A 19,038-nucleotide genomic window follows, 5' to 3' on the forward strand; every position below is an offset into this window, starting at 1 on the left:
TTCAAGAATCGGGTGTATGGGCGCAGCATGCTCTAAGCCTAAAAAATCAGCGTGTGGCCAAATGTGGGTCTCTGCTTGCTCGTCTTCAGTTGGTTCTTGGATAACGCCGACCATTCCTATATATCGTTACTACTGACGAGGAACTCTGTCTTTATGCCAGCATAAGGAAAAGAGAGGAATGACTGAGCCCAAACGGTGCAGCAACTCCCCATACAAAGACCTGCGGCAATTCGCAAAAGATAGTTCTGGATCTAGTAGAACAGCGACGGTGTGGTGTACTACGAATTGCTTCCCGGAGGTGTGACCATCACTGCTGTAATCTGTTGTCGACCACTGCGACGTCTTGCAGACGCAGTCCAAGAGCGACGACCAGGAAGACAGCGTGATGTGACGCTGCTCCACGAAAGCGTCCGCCCGCGTTCTGGTAGACTGACAAAAGGCGTTATACGGGGGGAGCTGGGCTGGGAAGCCATTCCGCACCCATCTTATTCACTTGACATTGTGCCATGAGATTTTCACTTTTTCCGCTGTTTATCGGACAACCTTCAAGGAACTCCCTTTCCGGATGAAAATGCGCTCCGAAAGTGGGCCGGTGAGTTGTTAGCCTCAGGGCCACGTGATTTCTACTTTTGTGGAATTAAAAAGCTATCCAAGCGGTGGCAGAATGTTGTAAATAGTAAAAGAGAATAGAGTATTGATGACATAAAGTTCTGTTATGTGTATCCGTCGTGTTTGTTAAACTTATGGAGAAACGCTCCGAACTTATGCACCAAATCAATAGTTATAGCTCACCCTACCACATACAGTCACGACATCCCTACTTAGTTTCGCTGTACAGTGCGACGACAGCACACCAAGCTGGCAGTAAGACACAGTTTTCAATACGATAGCACGTGAATGTAAATGGTATGGTTCGTATCAGTTTCTAACGCAGTATTCATTAGTATGTAAACAATAAACAGCAGTAATAACAAAAAGAAGGCACCCCATCTGTCATCCTGTAGGTTTCCTAGAGGCCTAGAGTGGTATGAAATATCACATTACTAAACACGTGATTTAAGGTTCTCTTGTAACCTGTGGACACTTAATAACGAATGTCGTATCCTTTTAGCAATAAACATGGCTAGTAAACAACAGAATCTATCTAATAAATGGAAGTTCTGCTGACTGCTCCAGTATAAGTATACGTAAAATATGAAACTGGTATGGCATGCATTGCTTACATTATTTAACATGCCAGATAAGCCACAACGACTGGTCTCAAAAGAAAACTAGCGTTGCCGCCTAAAGATCACAGGCTCCCTGGTTAGATTCCCGGCCGGACTGGGGAATATCTCTGCCTGGCGACTGAGTGTTTCTGTTGGCCTCATCATTTCATCATCATTCGTGAAAGTGGCTAGATTGATCTGTGTAAAGATTGGGACTCTTTATGGGCGCTGATGATCACGTAGTTGAGCTCACCACAAACCAAACATCATCATCATCAAAGGAAACTACACTGGTGTGAGAACACAACGTTAAAAATAATATAACTATTTGCAAATTTAAAAAAAAAATCAATTGCACAATTATTGCTACATCATACCCTGATCACCCAGAACATTATGACCGCCTGGTGTGTCCACTTTTGGCACGGACAACAGCGGCGACGCGTTGTGGCATGGAAGCAACGAGGCCTAGGTAGGTGGCTGGAGGGAGCTGGCGCCACATCTGCACACCCGAGTCACCTGACCCCGAAAATTTCGGCGAGGGGGGGCGATGAGCTCTGACGCCACCTTCAGTCACATCTCAGATGTTTCCAGTTGGGTTCACGTCTGGCGAGTTTGGCGGGTGAGGCAGGGGGGAGGGGGAACAGCGCATCAATTGGAACTCACCACTGTGTTCCTCACACCCCTGGCTTTGTGACGTGTCTTGTTATGTTTTGTGAAAAATGACACCGCTGTCGGGAAAACATGATCGTCATGAAGGGGTAAACACGGTTTGCAACCAGTGTACGATACTACTTGGCCATCATGGCGCCTCCTGTCACACCCAGATCCAAGCGGTGGCGATGACCGCTGTTCCTGGATGGCGCAGTTGTCAGCGTACCTGCCCAGCAAGTAGGAGCCGCTGGACCGAATCCTGGTCTGGCACAAGGTTTCAACTTACTCCGTTGATTTAAATCAGGGTCCACAGGCAACTAATGTCATTAATTCCTTCGTATGTTGATTCGTAACAGCTGCAGTTTCAAAATTACGTCTGTTCTTTTGGAGATATCCGAAAGAACAGTCGCCACATATACAGACTGTTCATTTTAACGGAAGGCATTGAAATATCTCGAGAACTAGAAAGATACTCATAATTCCAATTTGTTTGTCTCAGTGGGAGACATCCAACGATACGACACTCGACCCGCTACACCATCCTCTGCGTCCAAGTTTAACATCTGCAAAGGGAACCGCGTTTTTATTGCAGATTACATTTGTGTGGCCAAATCTACAGTCTTCTTTTTGCCACAGATGGCGCTGTAATCGGTGGACTAGAAATGGGTACAAAATCGTAAATTGCGACATGCTACTCAGTGGCCCCCGAATATCCAATGGCATATGTGACCCCAACTCCATGCTGCAATGCTATGACAGGCCAGCATTTCATAACTTCTAATAGGAAACCCCATTCGCAACGTTGTATTCTTCCGGCATATCGAACCGAGGACTACACGACATGCCACCATGGTCATGCAGTACACTATGACCAGAGCTCACGTATTATGCAGACGTAGAATAGACAGAGGCTCTCAACATTACAGCACACCTACCTATCAGTTGGAGAACAGACGTCCAAGTGGACGATGAATGTTGCTACCACAGAAGAAAGAATTTAAATGATCCTGATTTACGGAGAATATACGAAAAATGTTGAGGCTGCTGTTGCCTTGTATGCCGAGCGTTTTCCAGAGAAAGCTCACTCCCGTTCTTTCTTTTACAAGGTTGTAAACGATTTATGTCTGATGGCAGCGTGCAGATAGGCAAAAGGGAAAGAAGCAAACGTGTTACAACAGAAGCTAATGAAATAGCTGTACTAGCGGCAGTGCACCACAACCTACGCATAAGCGTCCAGAAATTACAAAGCAACTTTGGCGTGTATTGTCACAATAAAGCATCTTCATAATTATCATCCATACCTCGTGTCACTGTATCAAGAACCTCATGGCGCTTATTTCCATAACCGGGTAGTGTTTGGTCAGTGGGCTCATGAACAAATGCAAGCGACCCCCACGTTCTTTGCTGAGGTGCTATTTTTCGATGAGTCCACATTAACATGCCATGACAGCGTTAACTGGCATAACATGCATTATCGGAGTGTATACAGTACCACTGTTAAGGCAATTTGACCATCGACATTCTTGGTGGCTTAACGTATGTTATTGCACCATGGATAACAAACTCTTTAGTCCATACTTTCTACATTGCGTGTTGTACGGATGCAAATACTGCACATTATTTGAATAGGAACTGTCGGTGCTACTGCAGGATGTTTCCCTGTATCTTTGACAACATGTGAGGTTTCAGCATGACTGTTGCCCAGTGCATAATCCAGCTGAAGCACGGCAGGTACTACTCTGTGTTTACACTTGTCGGTAGATAGGCAGGGGTGGATCTATCAACTGGCCCGCTAGGTGGCTGGATTCTATGCCGCCGGATTTCCTTCTGCGGAGATATTTAAAAAATATGCTCCACCAGTAAGCGCCAACAGCCATGAGAAACTGTGTGCTGATGGCGTAGCGGTGAGCGCATCTGCCCGGTAAGTAGGAGGTCAAGGTTTGAAACCTGGTCTGGCACGAATTTCCAACTTTCCCCATTGACTTAAATGTATGCCCTCTGGCAGCTAATGTCATTAACTCCTTTGCGTCTTCTCTGTATCTGAGTTGACTTTAGTTTCCTAGAGCAACGGAAAAAGTTGTTTCTGCCCCGTACTCCTAGCCATATGGTTTTGTGGCGAAATAAACCATAGTACATTTCATCAACATACGGGATTCCCAGAAAGTAATGCACCGCATTTTTTTTCTCGGCTGGAAACAATGCTACAAATGCGAAACATTACCTACACTACTGGCCATTAAAATTGCCACACCAAGAAGAAATGCAGATGATAAACAGGTATTCATTGGACAAAAATATTATACTAGAACTGACATGTGGTTACATTTTCACGCAATTTGGGTGCATAGATCCTGAGAATTCACTACCCAGAACAACCACCTCTGTCTGTAATAACGGCCTTGATATGCCTGGGCATTGAGTCAAACAGAGCTTGGATGGCGTATACAGGTACAGCTGCCCATGCAGGTTCAACACGATACCACAGTTCATCAAGAGTAGTGACTGCCGTATTGTGGCGAGCCAGTTGCTTGGCCACCATTGACCAGACGTTTTCAATTGGTGAGAGATCTGGAGAATGTGCTGACCAGGGCAGCAATCGAGCATTTTCTGTATCCAGAAAGGCCCGTACAGAACCTGCAAGATGCGGTCGTGCATTATCCTGCTGAAATGTAGGGTTTAGCAGGGATCGAATGAAGGGTAGAGACACAGATCGTAACACATGTGATATGTAACGTCCACTGTGCAAAGTGCCGTCAATGCGAACAAGAGGTGACCGAGACGTGTAACCAATGGCACCCCATACCATATCGCAGGTGATACGCCAGTATGGCGATGACGAATACACGCTTCCAATGTGCGTTCACCGCGATGTCGCCAAACACCATCATGATGCTGTAAACAGAACCTGGATTCATCCGAAAAAATGACGTTCTGCCATTCGTGCAACCAGGTTCGTCGCTGAGTACACCATCGCAGGCGCTCCTGTCTGTGATGCAGCGTCAAGGGTATCCGCAGCCATGGTCTCCGAGCTGATAGTCCATGCTGCTGCAAACGTTGTCGAACTGTTCGTGCAGATGGTTGTTGACTTGCAAACGTCCCCATCTGTTGACTCAGGGATCCAGAAGTGGCTGCACGATCCGTTACAGCCATGCGGATAAGATGCCTGTCATCTCGACTGCTAGTGATACGAGGCCGTTGGGATCCAGCACGGCGTTCCGTATTACCCTCCTGAACCCATCGATTCCTTATTCTGCTAACAGTCATTGGATCTCGACCAACGCGAGAAGCAATGTCGCGATACGACAAACCGCAGTCGCGATAGGCTACAATCCGACCTTTATCAAAGTCGGAAACGTGATGGAACGCATTTTTCTTTCCTACACGAGGCATCACAACAACGTTTCACCAGGCAACGCCGGTCAACTGCTGTTTGTGTATGAGAAATCGGTTGGAAACTTTCCTCATGTCAGCACGTTGTAGGTGTCGCCACCGGCGCCAACCGTGTGTGAATGCTCTGAAAAGCTAATCATTTGCATATCACAGCATCTTCTTCCTGTCGGTTAAATTTCGCGTCTGTAGCACGTCATCTTAGTGGTGTAGCAATTTTAATGGCCATTGATGTATGTATTAGCGTAGTTGCAGAACAGTTTCAAAATGGGATCTGCAGGTGATGTACGTTACAAGCGACGTGCCGTCATTGAATTTGTCACCGCAGAGAAAGACACTGTGGGTAATATTCACAAACGCTTGTGTCAAGTCTATGGAGTATCTGCTGTCCACAGAAGTACAGCTAGCCGCTGGGCACGGGGGGTGAGGTCATCAGAAGGCAGTTCGGCGGAGCTCCACGATTTGCAGCGGCCGGGGGAGACTACCGACGGCTGTCGCACCTGACACGTTGAAGCGAGCTGATGTCGTCATTTGCGAGGACAGGCGCATTACGACTCGCCAGTTCGTTATATATTGATTATTCCTTGCTACTATAGCGTTATCTTGACGCTGTGAGAAAGGAGGACAGGCGCTCCAAGGCGCGGAAGCAGAGACGATGCAGAGGGCAGACGAAACTAGGAGAGATATTGTTACATGAAGTAAACCGTAAGGGGAGAGCCTTGCGAAAATGCAGACGCCTCCAGACGCGGTCCCAGGGCGCTAGTTACTCTTCAAGAAATTAACAAGTAACTTCATATGTCGTCCAGACGCTGTGGTAGAACTTTGTAACCAACAGGCACGTAGTAGCGTATGAAGCCAGCTTGATACCAGCCCTGAGAACAGCAACGTCAGTAGGCTCACAAGGGTTAGAAACAGAGCGAAAACGCCCAAAACTGCTGACCTAGCAGTCCCTACTCCGGGGAGCCCGAGGCGCGGGGCTAAATGACGTATAATGATGTTGCAAGTCTTACTTGTCAGAGCAGTTAGGTTTAGCTTTCAGCTGAACAATGTTGATACCAAATACAGACTTAGCTAGCGCAGCTGCATTAACATCCCCGCCTAACTAAACCATGATCGGCAGGCGCCTACAAGAGACCTGCGGGATTGGCTGGGTGGCTTTAAGTGCCCTCACACGACTCTTTAAAACCCCTAGATTCCGCATTTTGGCGGTGTTCTCAGTCAGACGATCTGGGCGCCGCATCCGCGTCCGTCAATTCCAGCCTCGGTCCAGCTCCGCGTAAGTCTGCTCTCTCTCTTGGAGTGGCTCGGTGAAGAGTGTCACATTCAGTATGTTTTGTTTTGCAACTAAGTTGTTGCCTTAAGGTGCTGATACTGTTTGTTACTGTGGTTAACCTCCACTCCTAGGACTCCTGCACTGGTTTGTGCTGTAACAGTGTTATTCCCGCTTTTTCTAACCCTAGAACTGGCCTCCAGTGTATTAGTTAGTCCTGTCTGGAATAAACAACTATTTCAAAACCCTGTTTGTCCAAGAGTTCCCTACCAAGTCTCACCACCTGCATTTCTAGTAAATGCCTGTACCAGTGTTGGCTCAGATAGAAGAAAACTATCAAAAGCCTTCACTGTGAGTTGTCCTTCTGCCTTCTGCTCTGTACTGCTCGGGAGCACAGACCGACCAGCAACCCCTTTTCTGCCTCTCCCACCTATACCAGGACACGACGAGGTGGCACAGCATCTGTCAATCAGCAAAGGAAGTGTGGATGCAATTATCCGCACTCGTGGATATTCAAAAGTGTGTCCAACATGGGTCCCGCGGAGTCTAACGGTGGATCAAAAATCGCACAGAAAAAACATTTCTCTCGATTTGTTGCAGCTGAGGGGGAGCCTTCCTGACCTGGATTGTGACAGGTTTTGAAAGCTGGATGCACCATTTTGAGCCCGAAACAAAACGACAGTCGATGGAATGGCGCCATTCCCACTACCCACAGAAGAAAAAATCCAAAGGAACTGCTTCCGCCAGTAAGGTCATGATCACCGTGTTCTAGGACTCTGACGGTGTGATTCTCATTGATGTGATGCCAAGAGGCGGTACCATTAATTCAGAAGCATGTATCGACACATTAACAAAACTCAAGACGCGCTTTCGCCGACTTCGGCGCCACAGCAACCCAGGAGATGTTTTGCTGCAACACGATGACGCTCGTCCCCACACAAGTCGGAGGACTGCCGAACACATTGCAGAACATTCTTGGACAGTGTCACCCCATCCGCCCTACAGTCCTGACCTAGCGCCCCCGGCCTTCCACTCGTTTGTGTCATTAAAGGATGCCATTCTTAGAAGGCATTTTGACGAGGATGAGGAGGTGATTCACACAGTGAAGCACTGGCTCCGCCACCAGGACAAGGACGGGTACCGACAGGGCATACACGCCCTTCTTTCGCTCTGGAAGGCAGGCCATAGAACGGGATGGAGGTTACGTGGAAAAGTAGGGTGTGTAGATAAAACACCATCAACAAAGAGTTGTTGAAAAAAAAATAGAGTGCATTACTTTGCGAGCAACCCTTTTCATTGATGAATCACAGCTACCTGACCTGATCATTTCTAACCTATTTCTTTACCCTGTTTAATTCTTTTTCTATATAAACTATCTGTACATTAAGGTGTGTTTGTACCTTATCTTGTCATTCAGGCAAACCTTGTCTCAAGGCTTGCTGTGTGTGTCCTAATTCCTCCTAACAGCTTGTGCTGGAGTGCTCTGTTCGGAATACACTTCGGTTATAGTTCGCTGCAGGGCTTTCTGTACTTCCGATTCAAATCCCTTCTGTAATTTTTTCGTCCTTTTTCTTTAAAAATTCATGTAATTTCTTTTCGTGACCAGTGGAGAGATCTACTCGGGTTACTACCTGTTGAATGGTGGATTTAAAAGTTTCTTGCTCTATTTGCAAAGTAGTAAGATTTTCAGTCAAGTTCTCTACAGTTTAAGAAATGCCTGTAATGATGTGTTTCAAACCTGTAATCTCACTTGTTATGGTTTCTAGCTCACAACACACTGCTCACGTGATTTTTTATCTGTTCATTAATTTGTGTGACCTGACTAGTCAAATCATCTCGTTGTTGTTCCGTACTTTTCCGTCTCTGATTCACAGCATCTCTCTAATTTTTTTTCTCCAGGAGTTGTTGCATAATAGGATCTGTTGCTACACTAACAGACTCAGCAGTATTCTCTCCTGTAGCTGGTGACATAATTTCAGTCGTCGTGTTTTCTAAATTTTCGTGGCGAATTCGTCTTCTTAATCTGATTAGACTCAGTTTCAGTATGTGAAGAAGCCATCATTCTAAATTGTTGATGGGTTATCATTGCATTACCGTACAATACTGTTGGCGAATCTATTAATAATCGTAACGCAGCTAACAGTTTACAGATGGTATTTCAGCGCCTCTCAGCATTAAAATACGTTTCTTTGCAAAACAAGTGCTAATCTACACTGTACGTTGGGCGCCCCTAAGTATTATTACACGCAGTCTTGCGGCCTTCTTTACAGTATGTGTAACAGTTACATAATAATTTCAGATTTTGCAAAACCACTAAAATTTTCAAACAACAAGCTTCGAATAAATGGATGTTACTGCTATCACAGCTGGGACTGGTAGTACAGCTCAATGAGCATTGTTTACTGCCTTACCTCGTATTGTAGCCGTGAACAATGGTATCTTCACAAAAACTTATCAGTTATTATTTCTTTTTCTTTCGTGTATTTCTCCTTGATTTTATTGGAATTAATGAATTTCGACCTCTTTTGAAAATGGGTTTTTCACCCTTTTAAAACTCACAGATCGGTCTGACATTGCGCATACATGTCATTGGCATACATGAGAAAAGAAACAGACAATCATGCAACACCGATGGTTTGAAATAATATTACTCACGCCGTATAATAATTAACTATTTGCTAGTCCTACGAACACTCTGTCTGCACGAAATGCTATTTGTTTCGGGAGTAACTGGCTTGATTTTGTACTTTTGCATCTGTGCCAGGTTCGAGTATCTCAAGTGTGCCAGTATTGTTCTTACTAGCAAATACAACTTCGTAAATTGTAGGTTCTGAGTAACTGTTACAGTTCGTACCGATCGCAGTGGGACAGTCTTAATGGTGGCTAAACAGACATCGCGAGAGCTGGTTTTTCGCCTTCATACTCACGCTCACTTTCACTGTCAAACCTGTCAATAACATACTACGGTGCATCAGTGGTACACAATAAAATAATGTTACACAAGGTTTGAAATAAGCTGAGTGATTATTCTCAGTTAGAGAAAGACTCGCGCCTTAACAGATCGCGACTAGGAGTGTGACTGAGCGAGGTGGCGCATTGCTTAGCACACTGGACGGTTCAACCCCGCGTCCGGCCATCCTGGTTTAGGTTTCCCGTGATTTCCCTAAATCGCTCCAGGCAAATGCCGGGATGGTTCCTTTGAAAGGGCACGCGCGACTTCCCTCCCCGTCCTTCCCTAATCCGATGAGACCGATGACCACGCAGTTAGGTGTCTTCCCCCAAACAACCAAACCCCAACCCCTTTGGAGTGTGAATGGTGAAGCGCGAAGAGACGAGTGAAGCATGCCCGACAAAAGTAGATATTGTTTACAACGATAACTTTTTAAACTGATTACTCCAGATTTTATGCATTGTGTACATGTGTATTTTCTTCCTCACATGTAACATATTTATTGTCAGACTATTATTTTTGCTCTAAAATAGATAGTTGTATTGAAACAAAGATACACAGAGGAAATCCCTAACACGATTCTGCAGTGCGTGTGTTATTCCTAATTACGATGCAAGGTTCCTTCGGACGTGTTTGCGTGTCTGAGGTCACGACCACTGCCGCGAGTACAGCCGGTATGAAATACAAGAAATGTATTCGCAGTTGGGAATCTGGACAACCGTCAGCTGTATAATCGACGGACTGGGCCTCGAACCCGTAGTTCCCGCTTATCGCCGTCGGCCGCCTCACAGTCTCGCTATGCGTGCACGGCTCCTGGCCAGACCCAGACCTCCACATGTCGTCAGCCCTGCGCCTGCACCCCGTACTCCTACATCCGTCACGTATGTTCCCGTACAGGTCAGACGCTGTACTTGAAAGTTGCTTGCCCGGCATGTATTTATTTATTTATCTCTTGTTCCGGTGATCCATGTTGTGACACTATCACAGAATATGGAACGTGTAAATTTTACAAGCTTTTGGCCAGAATTTATGGTAATGCACAAAACAAAAACAGTACACAGTAACTTAGGTCCCACTACAAAAAATACATTTTAGAGATAGATAGAGATTACAAAACAAAAACAGTAAACAGTAACTTAGGTCCCACTACAAAAAAATACATTTTAGAGATAGATAAAGATTACAAAATAATAAGTGTTACAGAGAAATAAATATTGTAAAATATATGTTGACAATAAAAATATTCGGTATTACAAATAGAAATTTGGGCATACATTTGTAATTTACAATACAAGAAATGTTAAACACTGTAGTTCAGGAACTCTTCTATTGTATAAAATCATCCTTGCAATAGGAACTGCCTTAAGGTTTTCTTAAACAAGAGATCATCATTTACCAAACACTTCATTCTTGAAGGGAGGGCATTAAAAATCTTACAGCCACTGAAATGAACTCCTTTCTGCACCATACTTAGATTTAGCTGTTCGTAGTGGATATCATGTTTCCTTCTAGTATTGTGACTGTGATATGCACTATTCAGCTTACAGATGGAATTTTCTTTCCTTATGAAGCACATCAAAGAAAATATATATTGCGCAGTGGATGTAAGTATTTCAAGCTACTCAAAAAGATTCCTGCATGTGTCTCTAGGATGGACTCCACACATGATCCTTATCGCTCTTTTTTGTACACACAGCCAGTGGCTGATTTCCCCAAAATATAATTCCAAATGCCATAATTGCATGAAAGTAACCATAATACGATGACTTCATGGTTTCCATATTTCTATAAGAAGAAACGATGCGCAGTGCGTATGCATGTCCGAAGGAACATTGTATCGTAAATCGGAACAACACAGGCAATGCAACATCGTATTTATGCACAGACACCGGGCAAGTGACCTTCAAGTAAAGTGGTTTCCCCGCCTGGGAAGATACGTAGCGGATGTATCGTGGAAGTTTGCGTCTCTCCGTGAGTCGTACTGTATTGGCCAACCGGTAAGACGACCGCCCGCGATGGGCGGGAAATTCAGGATCAAGTCCCGGTGCGGCATAACATTTCATTGTCGTCAGTCCATTAAACAGCTGATGGTTGTCCATATTCGCAAGTGTGATTACATTTCTTGTATATCCGTAATATGTCGATATAAATTGTCAAGTGATAACACGTTTCACAGCAGTGCGACGACTGTAGATGTTGCAGTGCGTTTTTCAAGTCATGTCACTGCAAATAAAATGTTCGGGCATCGACACCTGTCTCTGGAATCGTTATCAGTAATAAAAAATAAAGCCACTGACTGCCAGAGCTGGCACAGTGTTTCGTTTCGACGCGGTAGCAGCCTCTGGAAACTTCGAGAGAGGGCCGTCATGATGTACCTGTGTGGAACGGAATTGGGAAACTCGTTGCAAATCCAGACCCAAGGACGAACCAAGTTACGCCAGGTGGCACATGGAATGTAACAGACGCTCCCATCTCCGTACAAGCAAAAGATTTTTTTCCCTCCTGATGACGACGGCTGACCCAATTGCCGAAAGCTATAGTGTTGCATTTGGATTCTCACGGCTTGAAAATCGAGAAGACTTTTTTTCAGTTATGTCACCATGAAAAACTATGAGAACATACATTATGTGATCTAAACTATCCGGACACCTAGCTGAAAATGACTTACATGTTCGCGACGCCCTCCACCGCTAATGCTGGAATTGAATATGGTGTTGGCCTACCCTTAGCCTTAATGGCAGTTTCCACTGTCTCAGGCAAACGTTCAATCAGGTGCTGGTACGTTTCTTGGCGAATGGCAGCCCATTCTCCCCGGAATGCTGCACTGAGGAGAAGTATAGATGCCGGTCGGTGAGGCCTGTCACAAAGCCGGCGTTCCAAAACATCCCACAGGTGTTTTATAGGCTTCAGGTCAGAACCCTGTGCAGGCCAGTCAGTTACAGGGATGTTATTGTCGTGTAACCACTCCGCCACAGGCCGTGCATTATGAATAGGTGCTGGATCGTGTTGAAAGATGCAATCGCCATCCCCGAGCTGCTCCTCGACAGTGGGAAGCAAGAAGGAGCTTAAAACATCAATGTAGGCGTGTGCTGTGATAGTGCTACGCAAAACAACGAGGAGAAGGAAGTCCCCTCCATGAAAAACACGATCACACCATAACACCACCGCCTGAGAATTTTACTGTTGCCACTACGCACGCTGGCACTACGCACTGGGCATTCGCCAGACCCACATCCTGCCATCGGATCGCCACATTGCGTACCGTTATTCGTCGCTCCACACAACTTTCTTCCATTGTTTTATCGTCAAAGTTTACGCTCCTTTCACCAAACGAGGCGCCGTTTGGTATTTACCGGCACAGTTTGTGGCTTATGAGCAGCCACTCGACCACCAAATCGGAGCTTTCTCACCTCCTGTCTAACTTTCATAGTACTTGCAGTAGATCCTGATGTAGTTTGGAATTCCTGTGTGATTGTCTGGATAGATGTGTGCCTATTACACATTACGACTCTCTTCAAGTGTCTGTAGTCTCTGTCAGTCAACAGACGAGGTCCTCCTGTACGCTTTTGTGCTGTGCCTGTCCCTTCACGTTTCCACATCGGAGACAGTGGACCTAGGGACGCTTAGGAGTGTGTAAATCTTGCCTACAGACGTACGAGACAAGTGACACCAATCAGCTGACCACGCTGGAAGTCCGTGAGTTCTGCGGAGCGCCCTAATCTGCTCTCTCATGATGTCTGATGACTAATGAGGTCGCTGATATGGAGTACCTGACAGTAGGTGGCAGCACGATGCACGTAATATGAAAAACGTATGTCCGGATACTTTTGATCACATAGTGTAGACTGCTCACTCAAAACATTATGACCACTACCTACCGTCTGGTCTTGTTGCAGCCACGTGACATGGTAAGAAAAAGGTGTGAGCAGAGGAGATACTGATGGGGGATCACCCTAGCGAAGGTATGGGTTGCAGATGCGGAAATCAACTGAGACAGCAGATTATTATTACACACACCCTGTAAACGAGTATCTCAAAACGGCGAAGCTCGCCGAATGTTCACAAGCTGTTGTCGTGAGCATCTACAGGAAAAGGTAGATGGACCATGAAACTGCGACTAGGCGGTAAATGGTTGGACGTCCAGGACTTTTTACAGAATGGGAGGGGGGGAGGGGAGGTAGGGTTTGCGGCACCTCTGCCTAAAGTGCACAATGCTGGTGCACATGTAAATGTTTTGGAGCACTTGTTCATCGTACATTGTTGAACATGGAGCTCAACACCAGATAACCACATGTTTTCACATGTTGACCTGACAACATCGTCAGTTACGATTGCAGTGGGCATGGGACTACCAGGATTCGACAGTCGATCAGTGGAAACGTGTCGGCTCTTTGGGTGAAACACATTTTTGCTACACTAGGTCGCTGGTCGTCTCCTCACTTTCGATGTGAACAGTGGCTGGCAACGTGCAGTATGATATCGATGCAGGCTGGTGGGAGCAGTATTATGCTTCCGTGGGACTTGCGGTAGTAATCGAAGACACACTGTGAACCGCTTGCACCCTTCATACTCGATGTCTTCCCCAGCGGCGATCTCATCTTCCAGCCATGTCTCAGAGCCAGAACCGTGCTACAGTCGTTTGATCGGCATTACAGTGAACTCACGTTGATGTCTCGGCGACCAAATTCGCCTGATGTAAATACCATGGAACCCGTCCGACTCACTATCGGGTGCCATCACCTGGAATTACATGATCTAAGCGCAGAGATCTAATGTCACATACCTCCAGAAACCTACCAACGAACTTTCAGACCCTTAAAAGCAGAATCGGTGATGTATTTCGTTCCAAAGATGGACAAACAAGCTATTAAGTAGGAGGTCATGATGTTTTGGCTCATCAGTGTAAGTGGGGCTGTGGTTGTAGGCTGATCGGAACAGCCCGCACGGAGTGCATGCACGTCACTACAGACGTTTCTGTCCCACAGGGTGATCGCCAACTATGTCATGTGGCGGGCAGCTGAGGCCCGGGTGAGGTTCATGACGAAGGAGATGCGCGAGCGCCAGCTCGACTACAACTACGCCCTGACCGGCAAGAGAGAGCGGCAACCCCGCTCGAGGGAGTGCGTCGAAATCGTCGCTACTGGGTGAGTTTGATACAACTGCATCAACACACGCAAGTACAGCTTTGCTTATTTTCTGGCACATGATAAACCCCTGTCGGTAGATCACCAAATTCGCAGCAACATTGGTTTTATTTACCTTCGTCGATACTGTTTCGTACCAGAGTTGCAGCTCCATGGTTTTATTTCTTGTTTTTGTTGATGTTTATGAATACTTGGTATCCGTCCTTTTAGACATGTCCAAAAGTACAGACGCCACGTGGAATCCTCATATGTGATACATGTTATGTAAATTGAAGGTGAATCATGAAGGGGGGGGGGGGGGGAGGGGAGAAAGGATAGCAAAGGAAAGGGACTATTTATGTCAGCTGCATCGAGACTTTATGCGGAATCAGCGGTGACAAGAGAAAATGTGCGACCAACCGGAATTGGAACCCGGGATCTGCTGCTTCCGTGGCAGTTGCATTAACCACAGCGCCATATGGACATTGTGCCTATCACAATTGTGTTGACTGTCTCGGAACACCAATTTGCCTACTCACATTCCCAGCCATCACCACTTGTCCACAGTCCCTGTCCACAACTTCCATGCTCGCTACTTTGAGATTCCCGCCAGAGACTGAATGTAATTATGCATCCACACTGAAGGTGGTGGATTCACTGCCCATCGAGGCGAATCAATCATATATGAATGCGTGGCGCCTTGTGTTTCGGTCTGACGTACATTTTCACTCGTTACCGCTGATTCTGCATAAAGTCCTTACGTGGCTGATATCAATAGCTCCTTTCCTTTCCTTTCCTTTCCTTTCCTTTCCTTTCCTTTCTACTCCTCCACCTTCAGTACATAACATGTTATTGTTATTGTGGTTTTTGTTATTGTTGTGATAGTGGTCTATAGTTCAGAGACAGCTTTGATGCTCCACACTGTGCTACCCATACTATACTGATCATCTATGCAAAACTTTTTCAGCCCCTTCTGAGCCTGCTTACTTTATCTGAGCCTTCGTCTGCCTTTCCAATATTTACTTTCCCTCACATTTCCCTCCATTACCAAACTGATGATTCCTTGATGCATCTGGAAGTATTCTCCCATCTGTGCACCATCTTTAGTCAGTTTGTGCCAAAAATTTCCTTTTTTCCTCAGTTTTATACAGTACTTCCTCATTAATTATTTGATGAATCCCCTGATCCTCAACATTTTTCTGTAGCAACACATTCCAAAAGGTTCTAATTTCTTATAGTCTCAATTGCACATTATCCATGTTTCCTTTATGTAGAAGGCTACACTCTAGGCAGAAATCTTCAGAAAAGATTTTCTACCTCTTGAACTTATATTTCTGTTTTCCAAAATGCTATTCATGCTATTGCCAGTCTGCACTTTACACTCTCTCTACTACAGCAATCATCAGTTACTTTCCTCCCTAAGTGGCAAAACTCGTCTACAGCTATGTCACATTTTCTATATAATTCTCTGAGCATTTGATAGTTTGACTACTCTCCATGAACCTGTTTTACTTTTATTAATATTTATCTTACACTGATCAGTCAGAACATTTTGACCACCTACTTAATAGCTGGTATGTCCACCTTTGGCATGGGTAACAGCAGCAGTGCATCATGGCATGGAAGCAATGAGGTCTTGATAGGTCGCTGAAGGAAGTTAGCACCAAATCTGCACAACAAGTCACCTAATTCCCGTAAATGCTGGTTAGGCGGACGATGGCCTCTGACGCCAAATTCAGTGACATCCCAGATGTGTTCGATCGGATTCAAATTTGGTGTGTTGGGAAGCAGCACATCAGCTGAGAATTGCTACTGTTTTCCTCGATCCACTCTATCACAGTCCTTGCCTTGTGACCTGGTGATTTATCTTGTTGAAAAATGCCACTGCCGTTGGGAACCATGATCGCGACGAAGGGCTACATGTGGTCTGGCCAGTGTACGATGCCCTTTGGTTGTCACAGTGCCTTGAACGAGCCCCACTGGACCCATGGATGCCCACGTGAATGTTCCCCATAGTATAATAGAGCTACCACTAACTTGTCTCCGCCCATTAGTACAAGTGTCAAGGAGCTGTCCACTGGGAGCCGACAGATTCGCGCCCTTCAATCATCTTGATGAGGAAGGTATCGAGATTCATCAGTCCATACAATGCTCTGACACTGCGCCAACGTCCAGTGTCAACGGTCATAAGCCATTTCATTCGTAGTTATTGGTGTCATGATCTTAGCATTTGCTCAAAGCACTTGTTGTCGACTGTGGAGGCCCATTGTTACGTGTGTTCGGTGCACTCTGTGTTCAGACACAGTTGTACTCTGCCCAGCATTAAAGTCTGACCTTGGTTGGGGCACAGTTCGCTACCTGTCTTGTTTTGCTAGTATACTTAGCCTATGATGTCCAACATCTATATAGGGAAGGGTGGCTGCACAACCCTACGATGTCTGCATGTACTTTCACCTTGGTTTCGCCATATATTGAAGGTATTCACCACAGTGCTCTGTGAAGATCCGACAAGGCGCGAAAATTCCAAAATGCTTGTGCCGAGCCCCTGGGCCATTAAAATCTGCCCTTCGTCAAATTCAGATAGATTGAATGTTTTCCCCATGCATTCTACACATGGACAACACGCTCACTGATAGTACATGCGTTGTGTGTATGTCTCACTAGCAGCCATTCCTCCCCAGGTGACACTGGTGTCGCCTGGACAGGCTTATATCCATTGTAGGCTGGTCATCATAATGTCCTGGCTGATCAGTGTATAACCACCATACATTCCATTCACATGGTCTTGTAAGTATTTTTCCATCTCTCATAGAATTACTGCATCAGTGTTCAACCAAGAAATTTTTGTTTCTTCTTGAGCTTTAATTTCCAAGTTTCTCCTTTGCTATCTCTATCAGTTGGTCAATGTACAGACTGAATAACATCATGGAGAGGCTAAAACCCTGACTCACTCCATTCTTAATTACTGCTTGTTTTTCACATCCTTCAAGTCCTAGAACAGAAATCTGATTCCTATACAAAATTCTGGGAGTTTTAATACAGCTGTATGCTGGGCATACATTTGTATTGAAATCCGCACCTATGTGTATGTTCCACTGTTGTTTCCTTGAATTCTTCGCGGGTTATGTTTGTGTGTGACATGTGGAGCGGTTAATATGAGCGACATATCTCATGTTCCAGCATGCCGCTGGCTGTGGGCTCCATCTATGTGCGCAGGTTCTTCGACAAGGAGGCCAAGAACGCGGCGCTCGAGATAGTGGACGACATCCGCCAGGAGTTCCTCCACATGCTGCAAGAGGTGGACTGGATGGATGAGGGCACCAAGTATGTCTCACCCTTAGTGTCTGCACAGAGCCCTAACTATTTTCGGCAGTATCCCACAAGAAAATTAAAATTGAAAGTCTTACTCCATGAAACATCACTTTCATATTTATCAACCTTTGTGAAGATGTTCATCACATAACAGGTATTAAATGATTTAGCTTTTAATTCCATTCCCTCATCAGTATTGCTATGATGTGTAACCACCAAATCATAAGTACTCTCTCTCGTTCACATTGGCATGGAAGGAAACAGCCTCACAATATTATCTAGAAGAATTTAACGCCCTGCTGAAAATATATGCTCTGTCAGTTCATGAAGGTCGCTGACTGGAGACTGGTGTGAAGATGTACGTCTTCCCATCACATCCCAGTTATGATTTATGGGTGACTTAGTCAGGGGGCCAGACAGGTCGATGAAGGATCCACACATTCTTCAAGATAGCTGTGAAGTAACTTGCTGAGTGGATTGTGGCATTTTCCTGCTGGTGTGTGAAATTTTGAATCCTGCTCATTAAGGGTATTATAATAGGACTTACCATTCTTGCTACATATTGTAGAATATTTAGCCTCCCTTTAGCTATTTCCAAATCAGTCTAGTTTTTATTAGGTTGGAGCATAAGCTTGTAGTGTGCTTGTTTTTCCTGTTCATGTTCATGTTCACTGTGCAGAGGAGTGGGCAGAGGTTCGGGTCATTCTCTTGCCAATGGGATGAGAAACTGCCCCTAAAGGCGAAAGAATCAGCAATGATCAGCTGCATGAGGGTGTAGAAGGCATTAGAAACCACTGCATTAAGCAGACACAACGTGTATCCACAGGACATGTGGCCTGTGATTGAAAAAGCGTCATGATGATCTCTCCATTGGTAAAAGATTCCGGAATAGTCCCCCATTCGGATCTCCAGGAGGGAACTGCCTAGGGGGAGGTGACCATGAGGAAAATATTGAATAATCAACGAAAGAATAACGTTCTATGACTCGGGGCATGGAATGTCAGAAACTTGAATGTGGCACAGAAACAAGGAAATCTGAAAAGTGAAATGCAAAGGCTCAGTCTATAATAGATGAGTGAAGTTAAATGGAAAGAAGACAAGGATTTCTGGTCAGATGAGTATAGGTGAATACGA

The 19,038-nt window shown here is 45.4% G+C and overlaps 1 protein-coding gene across 1 annotated transcript in view; it reads left to right on the forward strand.

The window, feature by feature from the left end:
- LOC124553837 (neprilysin-2-like) overlaps positions 1-19,038 on the forward strand; it is a 271,201-nt gene that overhangs the window by 189,271 nt on the left and 62,892 nt on the right. Inside the window, exons 9-10 of the mRNA XM_047127825.1 lie at positions 14,455-14,613; positions 17,773-17,916. Of these exons, the coding sequence (XP_046983781.1) occupies positions 14,455-14,613; positions 17,773-17,916 (303 nt within the window). The remainder of the gene's footprint in view (positions 1-14,454; positions 14,614-17,772; positions 17,917-19,038) is intronic.

Source organism: Schistocerca americana, chromosome 11, assembly GCF_021461395.2.
Source record: "Schistocerca americana isolate TAMUIC-IGC-003095 chromosome 11, iqSchAmer2.1, whole genome shotgun sequence".
Lineage (NCBI taxonomy): Eukaryota > Metazoa > Arthropoda > Insecta > Orthoptera > Acrididae > Schistocerca > Schistocerca americana.